We start from the raw sequence: 21,772 nt of genomic DNA, 5'->3' as shown, positions 1-21,772 counted from the left end.
TGTCAACAGTGTACTTATTAATAGGCGGGAAAAAGAAATACTTGTGTGTTTCCGATAACATAACAAAAATGGCAAGCCGTTCAGGCCAAAAGTATTATTCTTATTTTAGCTGTAGTAGTTTGTATTTTTCGGAGTTGCAAACCGTTTATGTGCAGTTTGTCGATTGAATCCACACTTTTATTCACCCATTATTTAGTTCAATCAAGCTCTAAAAAAATATTTTAATATATAATAATAAAAATATTGTGTGGTTCCGATTACGCTCAATTTTAGAATAGGTGGGGTAGATAGATTTTTTATTTTATTTTATTATATTTTTTTTTCATGTGTGAGTGTCTAGTTCAGGTTTTCCATTGTTTTCCAAATGGTCTCTGACTGAAAGAACATTTTTATTTTGTCTTTTTAAGTCAATGTCAGGTTCCGCATCCACTATTTCTCGTGAGACTTCACAATTTTTGAGATTTTTATTATTTTTTCCCCTCAAATACGTAAAAAAAAGTTTAGGGTTGACATTGAAAAGCTAGGTGGGGGTCGGGTAACCGGAACCAAACAATTATTTTTTTAATCCTTAAAAATATTTCTGGTTTGACGAAAAATCAATCAAAATAAAGCTTTAAAGAAATGAACTAGTGTTTATGCTATTTGAGCAACGCTTAATTAATTAACATCTGAACCCAAATTTGATTCATCCCATGTAGAAATAACTTGTAATCATGAACATCGACAACAAAGTAGCCATTGTCACTGGATCTGCTCGAGGTATTGGAAAGGCGATTGTCGAAAAGTTATTGGAAAAAGGAGCAAAGGTGAGGAGATGTTGCAATTGCTTGATGGTCAACAAGTCGATGGCACAAACCATACTTGTTTTCGATTGTAGGAGGAGAAACATAAATTATCATCATTTTGCTCTGTTGTCATGACATAAATTGTCATGACAAACATAAACGATTCGTGAACTATTCTTTTCTCTTCTTTTCCATCATAACAATTTCTTTTACAGTAGATTTGGACAGGACCAGGAACACTACCTTGACAAAACCCATAATACCTGCCCCGTTTGATAATCAAAATTCAAATTTTTATTGTACATACAATAACAAACTTTTCCAATGTCTTGAGTTACAAACAAGGACTTGGTATATGTTGTTTCACATTGATTTTTCAAGTTAGGAAGCCACGATAAAATTGTTTTAAAACAAAATAAACAACCAATCCTTATCCATATGACCACTTTAATAACATGGGGATTATTCCTACTTTTCAGACATTCATAATAAACTTAGAGTAATGATGTAATGGAAAGGACTGAAATGATGTAACAACTTGAGGTTTCTTCTAAACACATATATTCTGTTAGGGTGTCGCTATACTCGATGTCGCTGATGAGCCTGGTGAGGAAAGCTGCAAGGATTTCAAAGAGAAATTTGGCCAGCAGAAAGTGATATACATTCACTGCGATGTGTCCGTTGCCTCAGACCTTGAAGGTATGGCACGTCTAAAGACTGTTGTTTGCTTACAGACGAAGACGATCTCAGCAATTTCCACTGCGATCGTACACGTCTGTCCTGATTTTTTTTTTCCAGTTGATTGATTTGTCAAATTGGAATGTAATATAGCTTGAATTAGAAACAGGGGGAGGGGCTTATATTACACGTGGTTATAGACGGGTCATGGTAAAATGTCAATCCTTGGTTCGACTGCCTCCTCAGCAATGGATAGCTCACGTGTTTTTGGACCAGCAAGAAACATGGTGTTGGCGATAGGGCTGAACACTTAATCTATGTTAACATGTTGAACACATAAATGAAATTGTGATAATGATCACGCCCATTATCATTATTTGTGTCACAAGATATATCAAAATCCCAGAGGTTGATAGCTGAAAGTAGTGTCGATTAGAATGAAATTCAAAAATCGTATCTTTACCATGATTGTATAAATAAATATGTTAATAATTTGACCACTGTATCTCATCTCTACTTTGTCAGCTGCCTTTTCGACTGCTGTTAAAAAATTTGGCGGATTAGACATTGTCTGCAACAACGCCGCAATTATCAATGAATTTGATTGGGAACGCATGATTGACGTGAATCAAGTGAGTACCATGTAGTTTGAACCATGGAGGTATAAAGGTATACCTGGCGCCATGTTTTATTTTTATATTAAAACGTCCAGTCAAAGTTATTAATCCTTGTATTGATTCCTGCTACCAACCAACATTCACTTGTCAAGACTAAGAGTATAAGGTAAATGGCACCACCGGGTGTTTTCAATTCCCCAAAAATCTTTACAGGAAATCCCCCAAAAGTCCGATCCCATGTAAGTGCAGCCAGTACATCTTTACAAGATTTCAAAGTTACCAAGGTTTGTGGATAGATTGATTGCATGCATAGCCGGTTCGATGTCTGACTGACCACTTTGTGGGATGCCAGGATGGTATATCTTGGTCGACATACACATGAATTGAATCAACTAGTAACTCGTGTAATTGTTCCGTTACTTTGAAGAGTGTTCCAACGGAATACTGACTATTAAAAGGCTAGTCCGGTGGACTAAGCCATCTAATGATCTATTGTGTTCACGACGATCTTACCTCGAACTTAAGTTCTAAGCTTTGATTTCGCTTATAGTTAGGGAATGTAGTTTCTATAATATTTGCACTCTCATTGGTCAAATAGTGTGCCATTGTATGTATGTATGTATATATGTATGTATGTATGTATGTATGTATGTATGTATGTATGTATGTATGTATGTATGTTATTGTACAGTATATAGTAGAGTATATTATTGCACATTCATGTTGTAAAACATGTACAAATAGAGAGCAATACGACATCAGAATACTGATTGTAAGTCGAAAACGCGTCATAAAATGATGTAAACAGCATTCAATTACCGCTGACACAGTCGATCACAACACGTCCAAATCGCCGATCGTAAAAAAAATGTCTTGAAATGACGACGTTCGGTGAAAAAAAAATCTTGGTACATTAAAAACGATAAAAAGAAGCTTATGGAATGGTTATCTCTTCAAACTCTCACGGAAACTCAAACAATTCGGTAATCAATGTGCGCTATTCGTATATGGTGTTGCCCATAGTAAAGATGGCTTTCGACTGATTACACCCCCACAGTCGTCTTCAAATTTCCCGGTGCACATTGCGAGAGCAATCCCACGACCCCGTGCGGCGTTCAAGATGGCGAAACACATATGTTGCCCATTCAATACTTGTCGAGTTTCAAGTACAACTTCAAGTATCGACAGTAGCCATACACTTTTCAAATTACGTCCGACTTTGTGGCCCACGTGCACCTGTCCTTTCGGCGGATCAGCAGCAGCTCGCGGTACTGATTCGGGATCGAGTGTTCGCGGTCCTTCGACTAGTACGTGGTATGAAGCTCACTATCATCTATTGAACTTCAGTGTACAGAGGGGCATAAGTACTGGAGAAAAACAGTGTTTGCCATACGAAAATCTCCTGGTTGCCAACATACAGTGTATAATGGACTCACTATTTATGTCCAAACCAACGCTAAATGAAACCTTTGTATTAGACCCACCAAGAATTATACAAGATGGCGTTGTGGAGAAGTCAACCTTGAGACATTTGATAGGTATGTGCATTAACCCATTCATCATCATCATCATCATCATCATCATCATCATCATCATCATCATCATCATCATCATCATCATCATCATCATCATCATCATCATCATCATCATCATCACCACCACCAGCACCACCACCACCACCACCACCACCACCACCACCACCACCACCACCATCATCATCATCATCATCATCATTTTGTACTGTTGATAAAGGTCAGCGACCTGTACAAAGTTCCAATTGGTGAGATGCAAGTGTTAATCCAGTTTCCACGGCGGTAGTTTCTGAAGTAAGGGTCAATGGTATAGTCATACAGAAATGGTGCTGATTTCCAGTAATTATCAAGTCTTGATTTGAAACAGTCAATGGTCGGCGCATTCACCATATCTTCAGACAAATTGTTCCAAGGTTTAGACTCTATAAGTGAAAAAGTATCGGCGGATATCTAGTGATGGTGTTTTTGGTTTCTTCAACTTGAAAGTGTCCACGAATTGTAGCGTTCACTATATAGCTGCAACAATTGTAGCGTTTTGCTGTGGTTTTCATCTGTTTTGGTGACCTTTTATGGATCGCCCGTCTGTCCGTGTGTGTGTGTGTGTAAACAACTTAAAGTCAAAAACTGTTGAACCGATTGCCATGATATTTGGTGTACCTTGGGTGTCTAGTAGGGGAAATTGTTCAAATCAAAATGCTCGGATCACAGGTGTGTGATTTGAGTAAAAAAAATGTGATTTTTGGTAAAAAAAGTTAAACTCAGAAACTACTGGGCAGATCATTAGTGTGAAATTTGGTGGGAACATTCTAAAGGGGGTGTAAAGTAAGATTTGTTCATGACATGATGATTCCATCAGTGATATGCAAATATGGGTCTTTTTGGTTAAAAACCTATAATTCCAAAACTACTGAGCAGATTGGGCTAAAATTTAATGGGAATGCATCTAGGGATGTATGGACATAGAGATATTAAGCATACAATGATTCCATGAGTGATATGCAATTTAGGTGTAAAAATGTTCATTTTTGGTCAAAAACTTATTTCAAAAAGTACTTGGTCAATGAGTCTGAAACTTGATGAGATGTTTCTCAAAGTGTTATTCTGCAGGTTTTCTTCAAAACATGTTGACAAAATTGGCCCTAGCAACCATGACCATGCCCTTAGCAACAGCAAAATGGTAGTATATTTTGGTTAAATAACATCTGGTAGGCAAGTGAGCAAACATTTAAAAAATGTATGCAAATATCCCTTGCAACCATGACCATGCCCATAGTAACAGCCAAATGGTTTCGTATTTCACAAAGATAACAGGGATTAATAGACAATTGAATAAACATTCAAAAATGTATGTCAATTTGCCTAGCAACATGACCACGCCCATAGCAACAACCGAATCGCGTATATTGCAAAGATAGCAACATGGTTGGATAGGCAACTGGATTCAGAAAATGAACACCTATTGTTAGCATGGACTTGGACTAGCATATGGATAAACATTTTTAAAAAGTGTACAGTTGTGCTACAACGCCATTGGCGGTATTTTTTATATCGATAGCTCATGAATGTGCTGAAAAACTTGTGATTATTTTAACAACTACTTTTTACAGGTGAAAAAAAAATGTATGCTATACTACATGTATAGTATGAATATTAATTAGGCCATGCAAATTAATATCATCTAGGACTCCTGTTTAGTGTGGAGAGAACTTTTTAGTACCCACTGAAACTTTCAAAGTGACATTTTTTGACAATAAACAAAAGAAAGACCACTTAATCACAACAGTGCATTTGTAAGCCACAAAAAAAAAAACCCCACTATTTGGAATCGGCAAGCACTTTTTGATTTGGGCAAGTACTGTTTGTTTTCTACTTGCCCAGTGGACAAGCAAAATTTTTTCATTATTTCGACCCCTGGGTCTGATTTTGACAGCTGTCACACCACTAGCTCAAACTTCCGTACCATTTCCAGTGTTTACATTCATTATTTCACTTCAGACAGGCCGACAGGATAATGTATGTGCATACACTGTTTTGTTCTGAATTTACAAGTTCGTAAATACATGTAGTATCATTTGGGGATCGATATTTTCCTCAAAACTTCCTTGATTTGAAAATTTCTCAGCAATATCCCCAACTTTAACGAATTAACCCATTATATATTGTAGGAAATAATCAAGTCCTACAATATGCGCTTAACCTGCTAGAATGTGAGGGTGCCTTCAACTTCAAGACAGCATCCATGGAAGATTATAGTGCATTGAAATGTATGCTATCATATCCTTAAAAACACTATTGGTTTTGAAAGGGTTTATCTTTAGTTTCAATTTGATTTTATTTCAATTGATACACTATACAAGAATGTATATTTACAAGATATATTAATCCACCTGTTTTGTGTTTGTTCCTATAACACAGAACTACATATACAATGAGGTAAAAGTCAAGGGACAAACAACATTAAGAGAAGATGTTATCAAAAGGATAAACATGCTCCTGTTGGACATCTTCGAATGTTGTAAAAAACGTGACAGCAGAGAGGAAGTTCTTGATGACATCATACATGACATGATGGTACTTGTCCTTATGGGTGAAAACTGTCAAGAAAACTACAAACTTACGTAGGTAAACTTGAGTTCAGATGTATACATGTACATCAACTGTCTAATAGCTAGCTGTGTTATATGTTATTGGTACCATTGACTAATAAATACATGTATGTACATCAACTGTCTAATAGATAGTTGTCTTATATGTTATTGGTACCATTGACTAATATAATGTACATCAACTGTCTAATAGCTAGCTGTGTTATATGTTATTGGTACCATTGACTAATACATGTATGTACATCAACTGTCTAATAGATAGCTGTGTTATATGTTATTGGTACCATTGACTAATACATGTATGTACATCAACTGTCTAATAGATAGCTGTGTTATATGTTATTGGTACCATTGACTAATACATGTATGTACATCAACTGTCTAATAGCTAGCTGTGTTATATGTTATTGGTACCATTGACTAATACATGTATGTACATCAACTGTCTAATAGCTAGCTGTGTTATATGTTAATGGTACCATTGACTCTACATGTATGTACATCAACTGTCTAATAGCTAGCTGTGTTATATGTTATTGGTACCATTGACTAATACATGTATGTACATCAACTGTCTAATAGCTAGCTGTGTTATATGTTATTGGTACCATTGACTAATACATGTATGTACATCAACTGTCTAATAGCTAGCTGTGTTATATGTTATTGGTACCATTGACTAATACATGTATGTACATCAACTGTCTAATAGCTAGCTGTGTTATATGTTATTGGTACCATTGACTAATACATGTATGTATATCAACTGTCTAATAGCTAGCTGTGTTATATGTTATTGGTACCATTGACTAATACATGTATGTACATCAACTGTCTAATAGCTAGCTGTGTTATATGTTATTGGTACCATTGACTAATACATGTATGTACATCAACTGTCTAATAGCTAGTTGTGTGATATGTTATTGGTACTATTGACTAATGCATAGATGTACATCAACTGTCTAATAGCTAGTTTTGTTATATGTTATTGGTACCATTGACTAATACATGTATGTACATCAACTGTCTAATAGCTAGCTGTGTTATATGTTAATGGTACCATTGACTCTACATGTATGTACATCAACTGTCTAATAGCTAGCTGTGTTATATGTTATTGGTACCATTGACTAATACATGTATGTACATCAATTGTCTAATAGCTAGTTGTGTTGTATGTTATTAGTACCATAGACTAATACATGTATGTACACCAACTGTCTAATAGCTAGCTGTGTTATATGTTATTGGTACCATTGACTAATACATGTATGTACATCAACTGTCTAATAGCTAGTTGTGTTATATGTAATTGGTACCATTGACTAATACATGTATGTACATCAACTGTCTAATAGCTAGCTGTGTTATATGTTATTGGTACCATTGACTAATACATGTATGTACATCAACTGTCTAATAGCTAGTTGTGTTATATGTTATTGGTACCATTGACTAATACATGTATGTACATCAACTGTCTAATAGCTAGTTGTGTTATATGTTATTGGTACTATTGACTAATGCATAGATGTACATCAACTGTCTAATAGCTAGCTGTGTTATATGTTATTGGTACCATTGACTAATACATGTATGTACATCAACTGTCTAATAGCTAGCTGTGTTATATGTTATTGGTACCATTGACTAATACATGTATGTACATCAACTGTCTAATAGCTAGTTGTGTTATATGTTATTGGTACCATTGACTAATACATGTATGTACATCAACTGTCTAATAGCTAGTTGTGTTATATGTTATTGGTACCATTGACTATATACATGTATATACATCAACTGTCTAATAGCTAGCTGTGTGATATGTTATTGGTACCATTGACTAATGCATGTATATACATCAACTGTCTAATAGCTAGCTGTGTGATATGTTATTGGTACCATTGACTAATGCATGTATGTACATCAACTGTCTAATAGTAATAGCTAGTTGTGTTATATGTTATTGGTACCATTGACTAATACATGTATGTACATCAACTGTCTAATAGCTAGTTGTGTTATATGTTATTGGTACCATTGACTATATACATGTATATACATCAACTGTCTAATAGCTAGCTGTGTGATATGTTATTGGTACCATTGACTAATGCATGTATATACATCAACTGTCTAATAGCTAGCTGTGTGATATGTTATTGGTACCATTGACTAATGCATGTATGTACATCAACTGTCTAATAGTAATAGCTAGTTGTGTTATATGTTATTGGTACCATTGACTAATACATGATCAACTGTCTAATAGCTAGCTGTGTGATATGTTATTGGTACCATTGACTAATACATGTATGTACATCAACTGTCTAATAGCTAGCTGTGTGATATGTTATTGGTACCATTGACTAATACATGTATGTACATCAACTGTCTAATAGCTAGCTGTGTTATATGTTATTGGTACCATTGACTATATACATGTACATTGTATATACATGTACATCAACTGTCTAATAGCTAGCTGTGTTATATGTTATTGGTACCATTGACTAATACATGTATGTACATCAACTGTCTAATAGCTAGCTGTGTTATATGTTATTGGTACCATTGACTAATACATGTATGTACATCAACTGTCTAATAGCTAGCTGTGTTATATGTTATTGGTACCATTGACTAATACATGTATGTACATCAACTGTCTAATAGCTAGCTGTGTTATATGTTATTGGTACCATTGACTAATACATGTATGTACATCAACTGTCTAATAGCTAGCTGTGTTATATGTTATTGGTACCATTGACTAATACATGTATGTACGTCAACTGTCTAATAGCTAGTTCTGTTATATTATTGGTACCATTGACTATAATATATACATATGCATCACTTGTCTAGTAGCTATCTAGTTGTGGTACCATTTCATTGTCCTTGTGGTGTATTTATTTGTATGTTTTAGACAAACCCATGGAATGTAAACATGGGCCCTCTACAATTTAATAGTAAAATGTATACATACATGTATACATAACAAGTGAAGGGCAAAATTTCTTTTTTTAATTTTGCATTCAGCATAAGTAAACAATACATGTAGATTCATTTATATCGTCATTTTTGCATAACTTTTGCAAACAGTTACTGTCACTAGAATGTATGTTGTTCACTAGGAAAAATTTACTCTAATCGCAATTCCACATCCAGTCATTTTAAGTGCGGTATGTATTAATAATACAAGTACCTAATTAATTTCAGTTGATAGTCGTATTACTAAACAATTTTTTAGCACAACTGAACTGAAGGTTCAGTAGTGCAATAGGCTTCATTAAGTGTCTGTCTGTGAGGATGTGTGTGTGTGTGTGTGTGTATGTGTGTAAACAACTTAAAGTCAAAAACTGCTGTACTGATTGCTTTGATATTTGGTGGTCATGTTACTTCTGGTGTCTAGTTGGGAAATTGTTCAAAAGAAAATGATTGCTTCAGATATGTGGGTTTTTGGTCAAAAAATGTGATTTTTGGTTAAAAAACTTTAACTCCAAAATTACTGGGTAGATTGGCATGAAATTTGGCGGGAACATACAAAAACAACCAGACTGATGATTCTCCTTTCCTTGTTTATGTTATGTAGAACAAAAGTGGTATGCCTGAGAAAGAATCAACTGCATCAAGTCGTCCTTACAAGAAAACACACACGGAACATAAGAAAATCTCACAGGTTATTGGCCAGGCTCTCAGTGTTGCAGAAAAGTCTGTATTTGAAACAGATGATTATAAGATTGTCTACCATATTTCTCTTATGGGTTTAGAAAAGCTTGTTATCACTCGTACACACGTTGCAAAGAATACCCTTAAGAAAATAAAGGAGGGTTGCCTGGTAACAAAACAAGATGCGCCATCTCCTTCAGATGTTGAGCCACCTCCGACGAAAGTTGCGCCATCTCCTTCAGACGTTGAGCCATGTCATTCACGTGTTGAACTATCTCATTCACATGTGGTTGACACGTCCTTTCAGCTTGACTGCAAACCTGGCTATCTTTTCCTTTATTTGTACATACCAACTTTAATTCTGGTGAAACTTTGTAATTTTATTCACCAACCTACTGTAAAAGATGCACCAGAAACACAAACAAGAAAATCAAAACCAATCTTGAAACTTCCAAGTAAGAGGAAGCAAGATGAAAGGATTCCCACAAAGAAAAAGAAGAAAACCTAGGTGATTCTAGTCTCTTTGCTAAGAGAGAGCTAGCAGAGCTATAGAGGTAGATGGACTGTCTTATTTTTTGAACATTGTCCATCTACTTTTAAGCTCCGCTGTCAAAGACAGTCAGTGGAGCTTCAGGTATAGGTTGATGTCTGACCTTTGACCACTCCGTCCATCCGTCATCCCTCCGTCAACTTTTTAGCTCCGCTGTCAGCGAAAGCTGAAAGCGTAGCTTTAGGTATAGGTGGGTATTGAGGTATAGAGAGTAGAGTGAATCATAGGTGTCCGTCAAACTTTTATATCTTCACTATCTACTCCGAAAGTGACAGTCGGAATTCTTCGATATTTGGTGTGCATGTTCCCTGGGGGGAGGCTATTCAGATTTGTTCATGCCAAGTTGATCTGTGCCATTTTCAATTTTTTATGATTTTTTTTCCAAAAATGACATTTTCATCAACTCCTCATAAACTTTAAATCAGATTGCTTTGATATGTGGTGTGTTGATGCACAGAGGGTACCTTACTTAGATTTGTTAATTTGAAGTCAGCACGTCTTCTCTTCTATTTTTTATGATTTTTTTTTTGAAATTTGAAAAAAAAATGAATATGTTAATGAGTATAATGACCGACGCCATATTGGAAATCACTCCGCGAGACTTTAGGTAAAGTGCAACTTTAAAAAAGACACTATTGACGTCAAACAAGCAATGTAATATGTGCTATAGTCTTAATTCTACGCATTGTGCGCCCAAATGACAAATATTTGTTCGAAAAAGGGTTGTAAACTTCAAATCCAATTCTCCATCCACCCCTCCTACAGAATGGTTCATTCCTGTATATCCCTCATGATCAAGTTTGAATGCCTGTGAACTGAAGTGTATGGGACGATTTTTGACAGAGTCAGTCGTCAATAAAAACGATAATACTCTTTCTAAAATTACCACATTTTGAAAGGGAAAGTACTTTGTGGGTGGTTCATTTATGGAGTTTTGTTTTTGTACGATCAATATTGGTGGCAAAATTACAGCGTCAAAATTGCCGATGTGGTAGTTCCGTACGGCGACAATCTCAAGTACCCGGATGTACGAGAGACTAACCCGGAAGCAAGTCGTTGCCAGCCGTACGTTACAGTGTTAACATCGTCCGAGAAATCGCTGTGTTCAGAATGTCATTATTCACAGAATTGTTTCTTTCGAGTGAAAACCCGTCTTGAATTGTATAACTCTAACAAATGAAGACATGTCAAGTTATATTTTGAAAGTTGTATCGCTAGTTTCATGAGTTTGAGACGATTTGCTCACGTACTATCGAGGCTTGGACCTTACTCCAGTTCAGCGGGAAGTTTAGCCAGTCCGATAATTCTTTCTGGTTTAGTTTACAACACTTTTGATCACACAGATTTTGTTTTTGTGATGAAAAGAAATTTAAAAAAAGATCACTTAAACCATTTCGTTGTGTTTTCTTTATGAAAGGTAATCGAACATGAACGAGTGTTACCACTGTAACCAGGAGGGTCTATGCTGTAACGTATAGCAAGGGTTCGACATACACGTACACGCTATCCCGCGAGTCGAGTAACTTTCTGTGATAGGTATATTAGTAGGGAGCTCAGAATTCAAACCACCGGCTATATGATGAATTCACGGTCATAGTAAAATTCATTTGATTTTTAATTTGCTATTTTGACCAACTCCGGTTGTCTATTCGCGATAAAATTACGATTAGTTTGGAAACGGGGTAGATTTTCTATGATTCCGTGTCATAAAAGCATGTGTTGTGTAGTTTTCGAAAAGCACACCCGGTGGGAAAGTCGCCCAACAGGCGATCTCGCGCCATTGCTGTACTACGTGGCACTTTATTCTGGCGGGGTGTCTCTTGAAAACGGGAATAGCGAAGGATGAGCCAATCAAGTGAGACCTTTCAAATGTAGCTAATATTATAGCCAATAAAATTAGTTGTACGATGATTTGTGTATAATAAGGGTAAGGCTGGCCTCTACACTGTACTACTGGCCACGTTCAACGGAAGTAAGTGAAGCTCAATCATAACAATGGTGGCTGTCAAAATCGAAGACGCGATTTGACCGTGTTGTTATTTCAGTGAGTTTATTCAGCAAGAAAACAACGTGTTCTATGTTTTTGTACTTCCTACATGATGTGATGATCGTTTTTTTACCGGTACAACTTACAGCCTACAATGAAACTGCTAACTTAGTTAGTAACACTGACACGGTACGATTCCGTGTTCCGTGTTCATGTTTTGGGGCACATTTCTAAATACGCGAAACCAGTTATTGAATGTGTAGTGGATATTGATATTCAGTTTGAAAAATTAAAATCCTGAACTTTATTTTGCGAACGGTTTTGTCATTTCTTAGTAATTATAGGGCCGACTGTATCACGTTTAATGTTTATGTCAACCCGGAAGTACGTAGACACGAAAATAGACGAAGTGACTTGTACATGTAATTAGTAACAAAATTTTGCTGTAACTGCTGGTAACCTTCAAATTTATTTATTTTTATGTTGTAAATACATTCTAATATGCACTAAGGACAACACTATAAAGACTTGCTCCATGGGAAGGTAATTTTTTGTCTTTTAAAAATGCAATAGTTAGATCAATGTGTACCAGAAATGTTATGAGCTAGAAATAAGACCACATAACATCTTATTACCCCCCCCCCCCCAATTAAGACAAACTACTCACAGAAAGCAACAAAAAAGAGAAGAAGCTCCAAAACATAAAAAAGAGAATAAAATTACAGTAATGAGTTGATGATGCACAAACAACTACAAAGAAATAGACAGTTCAATTACAACACACGGTTTGAAATAAATATGGGGTTTGGAAAAGTGAATTAGAAGTTGAGCAAAAACTAAGAGAGATGAAGAGCCTAAGTGAACAAGCGAAAGCACTTAAAGATAGGACCACCAGATTTTATGCAGGATTACTACGTTATCAATTTTACTAGTCCTGTGGGATAGTGACTTTTTTACTCCAGTGTCGAACCCTGTCAATGGCTGAGAATGACTCTCTTTCGGGTACTTGGGGATTGTCACCGTACGGAAACTAAGATGGCGATTAATACATTTCTTCCCTATATATATATCTACTACAACTAGTACAAGTTGAATGTTGTTGACTTGGTAAATTTGTTAGAAAATTGAAATTCAAATTGCCTCAAAATTATTTTAGATCCCTAGTTTATTTCATTCATCATTAAAATTTTCCAGGGTTAAAGCTGTAAGACACTGGAATTATTTATAGCCAACCTCAAAATCCTCTTTTTTTTCTTTTTCTTGTGTGCATTTCCCAGTCATTTTTTTCTGAGATTTTGTGCAATTTTTCATAACTGTAGATTTTTGTTATAAAATGGTGACTATGGTATAAAAGTACAATACATTACCAACTTCTGTGTAAAATGTGTTTTATAGTGAGACATCATATGAAACCACTAACCACTTTATTGCATCGCTAAAACAAAACTGCATAGTAAAGAGCTGAAGAACTGAACCACTTCTACATGTCACCAAAATAAAAAATAAAATAAAAAAAACAAACAGCGGAGCTATTCTGACCGATAGGTCGCTTGTTGTATTTCAATCTTCGCCCAAACTACTAGGCCTGTTGAGCTGACATTGGGTGTGAAGATGTCTTTGAATGCCCAGATCAAAGTTTGTTCAAGAGAATTTGAATGGGTCATGAATATGCAAATTAGGTCTAAGATAACTTTAAATAGCATCAGCGAATATACTTCAGCTATTGTGATGAAAGTTGGTGTGAAGATGTTTTATAGTGCCCACATCTAACGTTATACATGAGAATTTGCCTTGTCGTAAATATGCAAATTAGGTCTAAAGTACAACTTTTTGGTACAAATCTTCGCATAAACTACTGAAATTTGGTGTGAAGATGTCTTAAAATGTCCAGGTCTAAATTTTTTCAAGAGAATAAAAATTATCACATAAGTAATGTGTAAATATGTACTTTCAAATTGTGCACTTTTTGCCATTTTTTATGACCAAGGCTACGTGTGTAGCTTATGTTACAAACATTTTAAAGTAATCTTAATTTTATGAACATTGACATTGATAAAACTCCATGAAATTATATCAGTAATTAACATATCATCGTCATCGTCATCATCATCATCGTCATCATTGTCATTGCCATGGCCATAGGAATCATCACTGTTATGTTCACCTTCACTCTTGTTTGGTGCCAGTGTACAATTTGCTTTGGTAGTGCTTGTAAAAGGTGAGGACTGCCTGCCACTGTTTTCTTCTTTGAAACTGGATATTTTTGTCAAATCCATTGGCGTCATAAACATCCTTTAGGGGGGAAATGAGAGATCATCTACTTATAATAGTTATCTGCTGTCTTGTTTCAAAGTCATCATTCTGCATGACTCTAGGCACCAAGACTCAACTACAGAATATCTCAATATGCATTTAATCAAGATATGTAGTGTTGGAGTGAAGGCTGTAGAACAAATATTGAAAAAGACATTTTTACTGTACAATGTATTGCAATCCCTATTTATAACATGTTTTGACAAATATACATACATACACATTGCAAAATACTGAACAGTATTGAATCATCTGCAATGAAGCCTAGATCAAAGGATAACGCTTTTCTGTGGTTGCGTCATCAAATTGTAAAATGAATGTTTCATCTATTCAAAAAGGACTTACCTTTATATAAATATCAACATCAAGAAATTTCTCATCACTGGAGGAGGTTACATTGTCTGTTATAGACCGTAAGTTGATCTCTGACAGTTTCATCAAGGGCGTTACTTCTGAATCAGTGATATGATGATCACTGCTTAACTGTTTCAGATAAAATATAGGCAAAGTCTAAAGTATTTATCATTGAAATTATGGAAGGCCTGTTTAAAATCAAACAACTCTAAGAATGTTTGCTAAGTAATAAAGCTTTTCCTTGCAACATGCTATAGGGCCAGACATTGTTCCCACCAGTACTGTTGGGAAAGTAACTTTTCAATAAGGCGAAACTGTGACTGTCTGATTTTATTTTTGTATCATTTCAACTAACTACACTATAAATTATTGGCTATTACACTGCTTTGCTATTTACCACAACTTACTGCACTCTCAGGTATGTGGGCCATTCAGAGAAATTATTGGCTATTATAGTGCTTTGCTATTTACCACAACTTACTACACTATCAGGTATGTGGGCCATTCGGAGAAATTATTGGCTCTCACACTGCTTTGCTATTTACCACAACTTACTACACTCTCAGGTATGTGGGCCATTCAGAGAAATTATTGGCTCTTACACTGCTTTGCTATTTACTACACTCTCAGGTGTGTGGGCCATTCAGAGAAATTATTGGCTCTTACACTGCTTTGCTATTTACCACAACTTACTACACTCTCAGGTATGTGGGCCATTCAGAGAAATTATTGGCTCTTACACTGCTTTGCTATTTACCACAACTTACTACACTCTCAGGTATGTGGGCCATTCAGAGAAATTATTGGCTCTTACACTGCTTTGCTATTTACCACAACTTACTACACTATCAGGTATGTGGGCCATTCAGAGAAATTATTGGCTCTCACACTGCTTTGCTATTTACCACAACTTACTACACTATCAGGTATGTGGGCAATTCAGAGAAATTATTGGCTCTTACACTGCTTTGCTATTTACCACAACTTACTACACTATCAGATGTGGGGCCAGTCAGAGAAATTATTCATCAGTACAATATACTACACTATCAGGTATGTGGGCCATTCAGAGAAATTATTGGCTATTACACTGCTTTGCTATTTGCCACAACTTACTACACTATCAGATGTGGGGCCAGTCAGAGAAATAATCTAGTTAGTTGTCTGTGGTTATACCGAATACAAACAGCCAAGCTTTCTAAAACCCTACTACTGTCTTCAGAGAAGACTGATGGCAATTGATGACAACAATTTCAAAACAGTTACATAAAACATTTGAAGTACTGAGATGATAAGAAAGTGGCAAACATCCGACTAAATATTATACAATATATCAATAGATATTTTATTTAAGTCACATGGTTAAAATATAAAAAAACCATGCAAAAGAATTTACTTCATGGTAGACAGTGACTTGTATAATTTTGTAGTTGTTCCCAATAACAGACATTTTTGTAATTATAACTACTTTGTATTGTCTAGTTTTAACAGAAATTTGACTATTCAAAGCTGTGTTCTTTCAAATTTCATTGCTCTTATTGCAATTGATATAGTTTTCTTCACAGAAGTTAATGTTTTAAGACAAGTATTTCCTGTATTACACTGATAGCTTTTTTTTGAATTGGAAGAACACCCCCCCCCCCTTCCAATAAACAATAAATATCTGGCATCGTAAACCTTTCAGAGTCTGTAGTTGTATTTGAAACATCAAGACTGTTGACATACATTAACAGACTGTAATGTAAAGTGAGGTAAAGGTTCAGAAGACATCCCATCCTATTGACTGTTAGCAAGCCAAAGTCCAATATAGATATGAGCACCTCTCTTATACTCAATTGAAATAGTTTTCACAGAAGGCAATGTTTTCCATTTGATTTCAAGTCTCACACTATTAACTCCTTGAAAATTGGTAGAATATCCGAATCCCAAAATGATTTTAATATGGATACTTTATCTGTAAGTGTAACTGTAATTCAATGACATACATACATGTGAAGTGCAGTCAAGGATCCATAAGCTAACCCCGTCAACTGAGAGATTGGATTTTCGCAAGCATGTCTTATAATTAACGGGGCATGTCTACACCACTGGTGACGGTAGGCAAAGTACACTCTAGCCTTGCGATACACACATTTGTGTAATGTTAGACTTAAAAAGCCATCCTGCTTGGATCCTGGAGAAAATGATTGACAGAGGTGTACATGACGTGTACAGTCTAATGGCATGTTAAACGTTTGTGCCTCCGAATGTATGTCCCACATGCATAACTGGCACTACAAACGAAGGTGTGTAAACGGGCGAGGGAGTTACAAATGTAGTCACGCCAAGAACATACATGTATGTATGTATGTATGTATGTATGTATGTATGTATGTATGTATGTATGTATGTATGTATGTAGACCCCTCTGTTTGTTTTCCTCTCTCTCTGTATGTCTGTCTGCCTAGTATGTCTGTGTATGTGTATCTACACCCCTTTGTTTGTTTTCCTCTCTCTCTCTCTCTCTCTCTCTCTCTCTCTCTCTCTCTCTCTCTCTCTCTGTGTCTGTCTTGCTGGTTGTCAGCCCGTATGAGTTTTACATCTTTTGATGGAATGATTCCCTAACTGAATAAAATAAATGATCTATGACAAACTGACCGACTTACTTAGTCATTCATGTGACGTCATCAATGAGAAGACGAAAAGGAAGTACTTTAATCTTGGGTTGTTTATCGAGTTGGTTAACAGTATAATAATAGTTTATATCATCTCGAGACCTTATTTTATTGATATGAATTGCATTTGAGGTTATTACACTGATGACCCTGGTAATTTGTGACTTTATTCCTAGAAAGGGGTCATCAAAGGAACCTATCTGGCTATGGATCACATGGGAGTCAAGAATGGAGGGAAAGGAGGTGTCGTCATCAATACTGCATCGGTTATTGGTATGGCCATTATATCTTACATTTGCACATTACAGGAGCAGTACCCTAGCCAACCTGTGGTCTTGAAGGACTAACGTTACTACACTATTTCAGCTTTTCTCACTGTCATATTGAATTTTCGCTTCCTTCCAAGACTAACGATGGTTTTCACAACCACTGGTATTTCCCTGGCATCCCTACACAAAGTTTAGTATCGCCCAGTGTCTGTATTGATATATTTAATTTTTTAATTTTGGGAGACATTAAAATTGTGCCCTTGTTTTCATTTTCATTTTCACAATATTTTTATCTATCTTCATCAGCCGTGTGCGATCGACAGGGAGTAATTATGTATGGTCTGGTAATTGGAACCTCGATATAATTTTTATTTAGACTTTGTGTAATATTGCCATGAATTTTTAGACTTGAGCAGAAATAAAAAAAACCTGAGAAACCGTCGTCTTGCTACAAACAGTTTACATAATTTTCAGATCGTCTGACGCGACAAAAATCATACTAAACATTGCTACATTTTTTTTTGTCTTTAACTCGACAACATGTAAGTGTAGTTGCAATGTCTTAAGGTACATGTATCACTTCCATAGAAACTGTAGCAATGTTAGTAAGATGTTTGTCACGCCAGACGATCACATGTGGCAACACTGTTGTCACGCCAAGCGATGAAATGTAGCTAAGAATTTTGTAATGGCAGACTATGAAATGTGGCAAAAATGTGGCAATGTTGTTTAGATGTTTTGTCATGCCAGACAATGAAATGTAGCAACATTGGTAACATTGTTGTCATGCCATACGATGAAATATAGCTGTGTTAGGAAGCTTCTTTTGTCAGACGACGTTTTGTTCCATGCTAAATAGTTTCTATTGTATATATACCATCATTTTGAACATTTAAAAATGCCTTTGTGGTAATGTTTTTCCTTTTATTTCTCTTCTATAACTAACACACAGGATTAGTTCCCTTCCCATTTCTGCCAGTTTATAGTACCACTAAGCATGGTATCATATGTTTCACAAGAAGCGTAGCAGTAAGTATTAACTACAGGGGAACAGTCTTGGATTCTATGATCCCCAAAATATCCCATAATCATGATACGTGCGAAAACATGTTGACTGAATTTGAATCATGTGTCAGAGATCTAACTTTTACATTCAGATATACTATAAAACATTGTATTGAAGCGTGCCAGCATATATACTATTAGATGTGTCTTGTCTCGAAAGAGGAACTTTTAGACACGGTATTTCATTTTAATGCCCGTGATCAAAGAGTGTCAAGAGAGGAGACCGAAAATATTATTAATTTTGATGATTTTGATTAATAAATGGACAATACACAAGTATTAGCAGATGGAGAAAATACATTTCAATTGGTGGTTTACTGAGGTATGAAATGATGCACAGATCAATTTTTATGGTGTTACATATAAATATCCTAAGAATATTATCAAGCCATACAACAGTCGTAATTAGTTATCAACAGTGTATTTGTACTTGATTTCCCGTTGCGTCTTTTTCTCTCTCAACCCAGAATGAACCCCGTATGAAGGAAAACGAAATCCGTGTGGCCGCAGTGTGTCCCGCTAAAGTCGACACGGACTTTACGACTGACGCTGCAAATGGGAGTCGATATAAAGATATACTCGTACCCGCTATGGATGGTATGCCAGCAACACCGTAAGTATAGAATACATTAATTCACACACAATTCGAGTGGTTTTTAAATTAGAGATATCAGACATGCGCACTAAAGCGCCTTTGTTTGTATCCTTTTCATAACAAAACATTCGCAGAAAAGTCATGGAAAATTGAAATGATTGACAGAAAAGTCTACCGCCACTTCAGTGGTTTATCATGAGTGTGAGGTTGGTGAACGAATATGTACATAATTGCTTGCGGATCACCACCACAGTGCAAGAGTTATTTCACGTGCGGTGAATACTCACATACACGGTTAGTAGTCACTCAGTTAGAGACTGATGTGGATTGTAACTTGAGTGAAACAAGTGAGACAGCGATGCCGATGGTAATGCCAAAACTTGAGTGCCTGCCTAATGGCTTTCGACTTTACCAAAATTAACTAGCCCATCTTTTTAACCAGACGTATGTAATCTGCTGCATAAACCAACCAACCAAACAACTAACCAACCAACCAACCAACCAACCAACCAACCAACCAACTAACCAACCAACTAACAAACAAACAAACAAACAAACAAACAAACAAACAACTAACCAATCAACCAACAGACATGTAAATGAATTTACACAGTAAATCTGACTGGCTGACTATAGTTCGTTTTTGTTGTTTACTTTGTTTACCAATACTTCCATAGAAACATGTTTAGCTAAGTGAGTGGTCCATGATTCAGATACTACACATATAGTTTGTTGTCTTTTTTGTTTAATTTGTTTACGTGTATCTACACACAAACAAGTTTGACTGCTTGAATTGTTCAGAGGCTTCGCAACTGTTGTTGTTGTTGTTGTTGTTGTTGTTGTTTATTGTGTTTTGTTTTGTTTTGTTTGTTGGTTGTGTTGGATGTTTTTGTTTACTTTGTTTAGATATAGCTCTCTAGAAACAAAAATGGCTGACTGAAGGCTACATAATTTGTTTTGTTATTGTTTCTATCACAGAATGACACAGATAACAGACGCAGTGGTAAAACTCATTGAGGACTCGGACAGTAATGGAAAGGTCTGCTGCGTTGCTGACAATGAAGCAAAATTTATAGAACCACAAGATAACAAGTTTTAGAAGGAGCTAGACAACATCCTTGTTATAGACTGAAGTTTGACTTTGAAGAAAAGTATATTTTTTCTCTTCAATGATAATGTATTTATTTCTAGCTGACAGAACGTTTATTATGGTTTATCGTTACTTTCACATTTTTCTGTTGAAATGTATTTTATATTATTCCTTTCTATAGAGTCAAACATTGGCAAGCTTAAGGATTGTCAAGAAGTTACTGATACTTTCATACCAGAACAAGAAAAAAAAGGTATTTCGACAGTTCTTATCATGTGATGAATAACTTAAAATGAAATAAGGATAAAACTACAAATATTACGACCCCATCTAGACAAGTAATCAGACTTCTATTAAGAACTTGTGATGTGTCTCTGTAAAGACTAACACGACTTGAACCATCCAGGATCATGACCCTTTCATTTCTGTTTTTCCTAAATTGATATGATGAAACGTCACCATTCGTCAATAAAATGAATATTACCTTCACGTCTGCGTTACCATCGATGTTTTCCTTCGTACAGCAGCCTCGTCCCTTCGGAGTCCTGCTCAAAATAGCACACATAGTATTTGCCGTTTTATTGATTTCTTCCAGGTTTACAATGCTCCACGTTTGTTTGTTTGTTTTTCTAACTGGGACATAGAAATTAAGTCAGACGTAGGTCCAAGGCATTTCTTGACAGGTGACTCCCCAGGTGACTCACACTGAAATTTAATGTAATATGCACCACAAACATAACTCATGGTCTGTGAACTATGTTATAAGTGGGTTCCTCCATTGTTGGTGGTAATGTCCCACAGTCGTTTCTCTTCGACTAATATCAGTATCTCTTGCCAGTATTTTAGGCTCAAGGCAATTTTATATACTTCATTATTGCAGTCGCAAACAATTTCAGAGCTTCCTTCTCAAGTGTCAGGAATGCACAGATCTCCGCCGTTGATTCTGACTGTTGTTTTCATGTGTAGATTTCAAGGTAATAGAAATAGGTGCCGTACGTT

At 35.8% G+C, this 21,772-nt stretch overlaps 1 protein-coding gene across 1 annotated transcript; it reads left to right on the top strand.

Annotated features, from left to right (window-relative positions):
- Window positions 1-713: 713 nt before the first annotated feature.
- LOC144439872 (15-hydroxyprostaglandin dehydrogenase [NAD(+)]-like) lies at window positions 714-20,808 on the top strand. Its single transcript, XM_078129109.1, has 7 exons — window positions 714-806; window positions 1,358-1,484; window positions 1,989-2,095; window positions 17,931-18,027; window positions 18,976-19,052; window positions 19,556-19,701; window positions 20,662-20,808. The coding sequence occupies exons 1-7, from the start codon at window positions 714-716 to the stop codon at window positions 20,780-20,782; spliced, it is 768 nt and encodes a 255-aa protein (XP_077985235.1). The 3' UTR covers window positions 20,783-20,808.
- The last annotated feature ends 964 nt before the right edge of the window (window positions 20,809-21,772 follow it).

This window comes from Glandiceps talaboti, chromosome 1, assembly GCF_964340395.1.
Source record: "Glandiceps talaboti chromosome 1, keGlaTala1.1, whole genome shotgun sequence".
In the NCBI taxonomy this organism is placed as follows: domain Eukaryota; kingdom Metazoa; phylum Hemichordata; class Enteropneusta; family Spengelidae; genus Glandiceps; species Glandiceps talaboti.
Note: the sequence above shows the minus strand (reverse complement) of the source record. Positions and strands in the feature narration are given on the sequence as shown.

Coding starts and splice junctions, on each gene's coding strand:
- LOC144439872 (XM_078129109.1), top strand. CDS start 714: ATGAACATCGACAACAAAGTAGCCATTGTCACTGGATCTGCTCGAGGT. Junction 807..1,357: donor TATTGGAAAAAGGAGCAAAG/GTGAGGAGATGT, acceptor ATATTCTGTTAG/GGTGTCGCTATACTCGATGT. Junction 18,028..18,975: donor CAATACTGCATCGGTTATTG/GTATGGCCATTA, acceptor ACTAACACACAG/GATTAGTTCCCTTCCCATTT.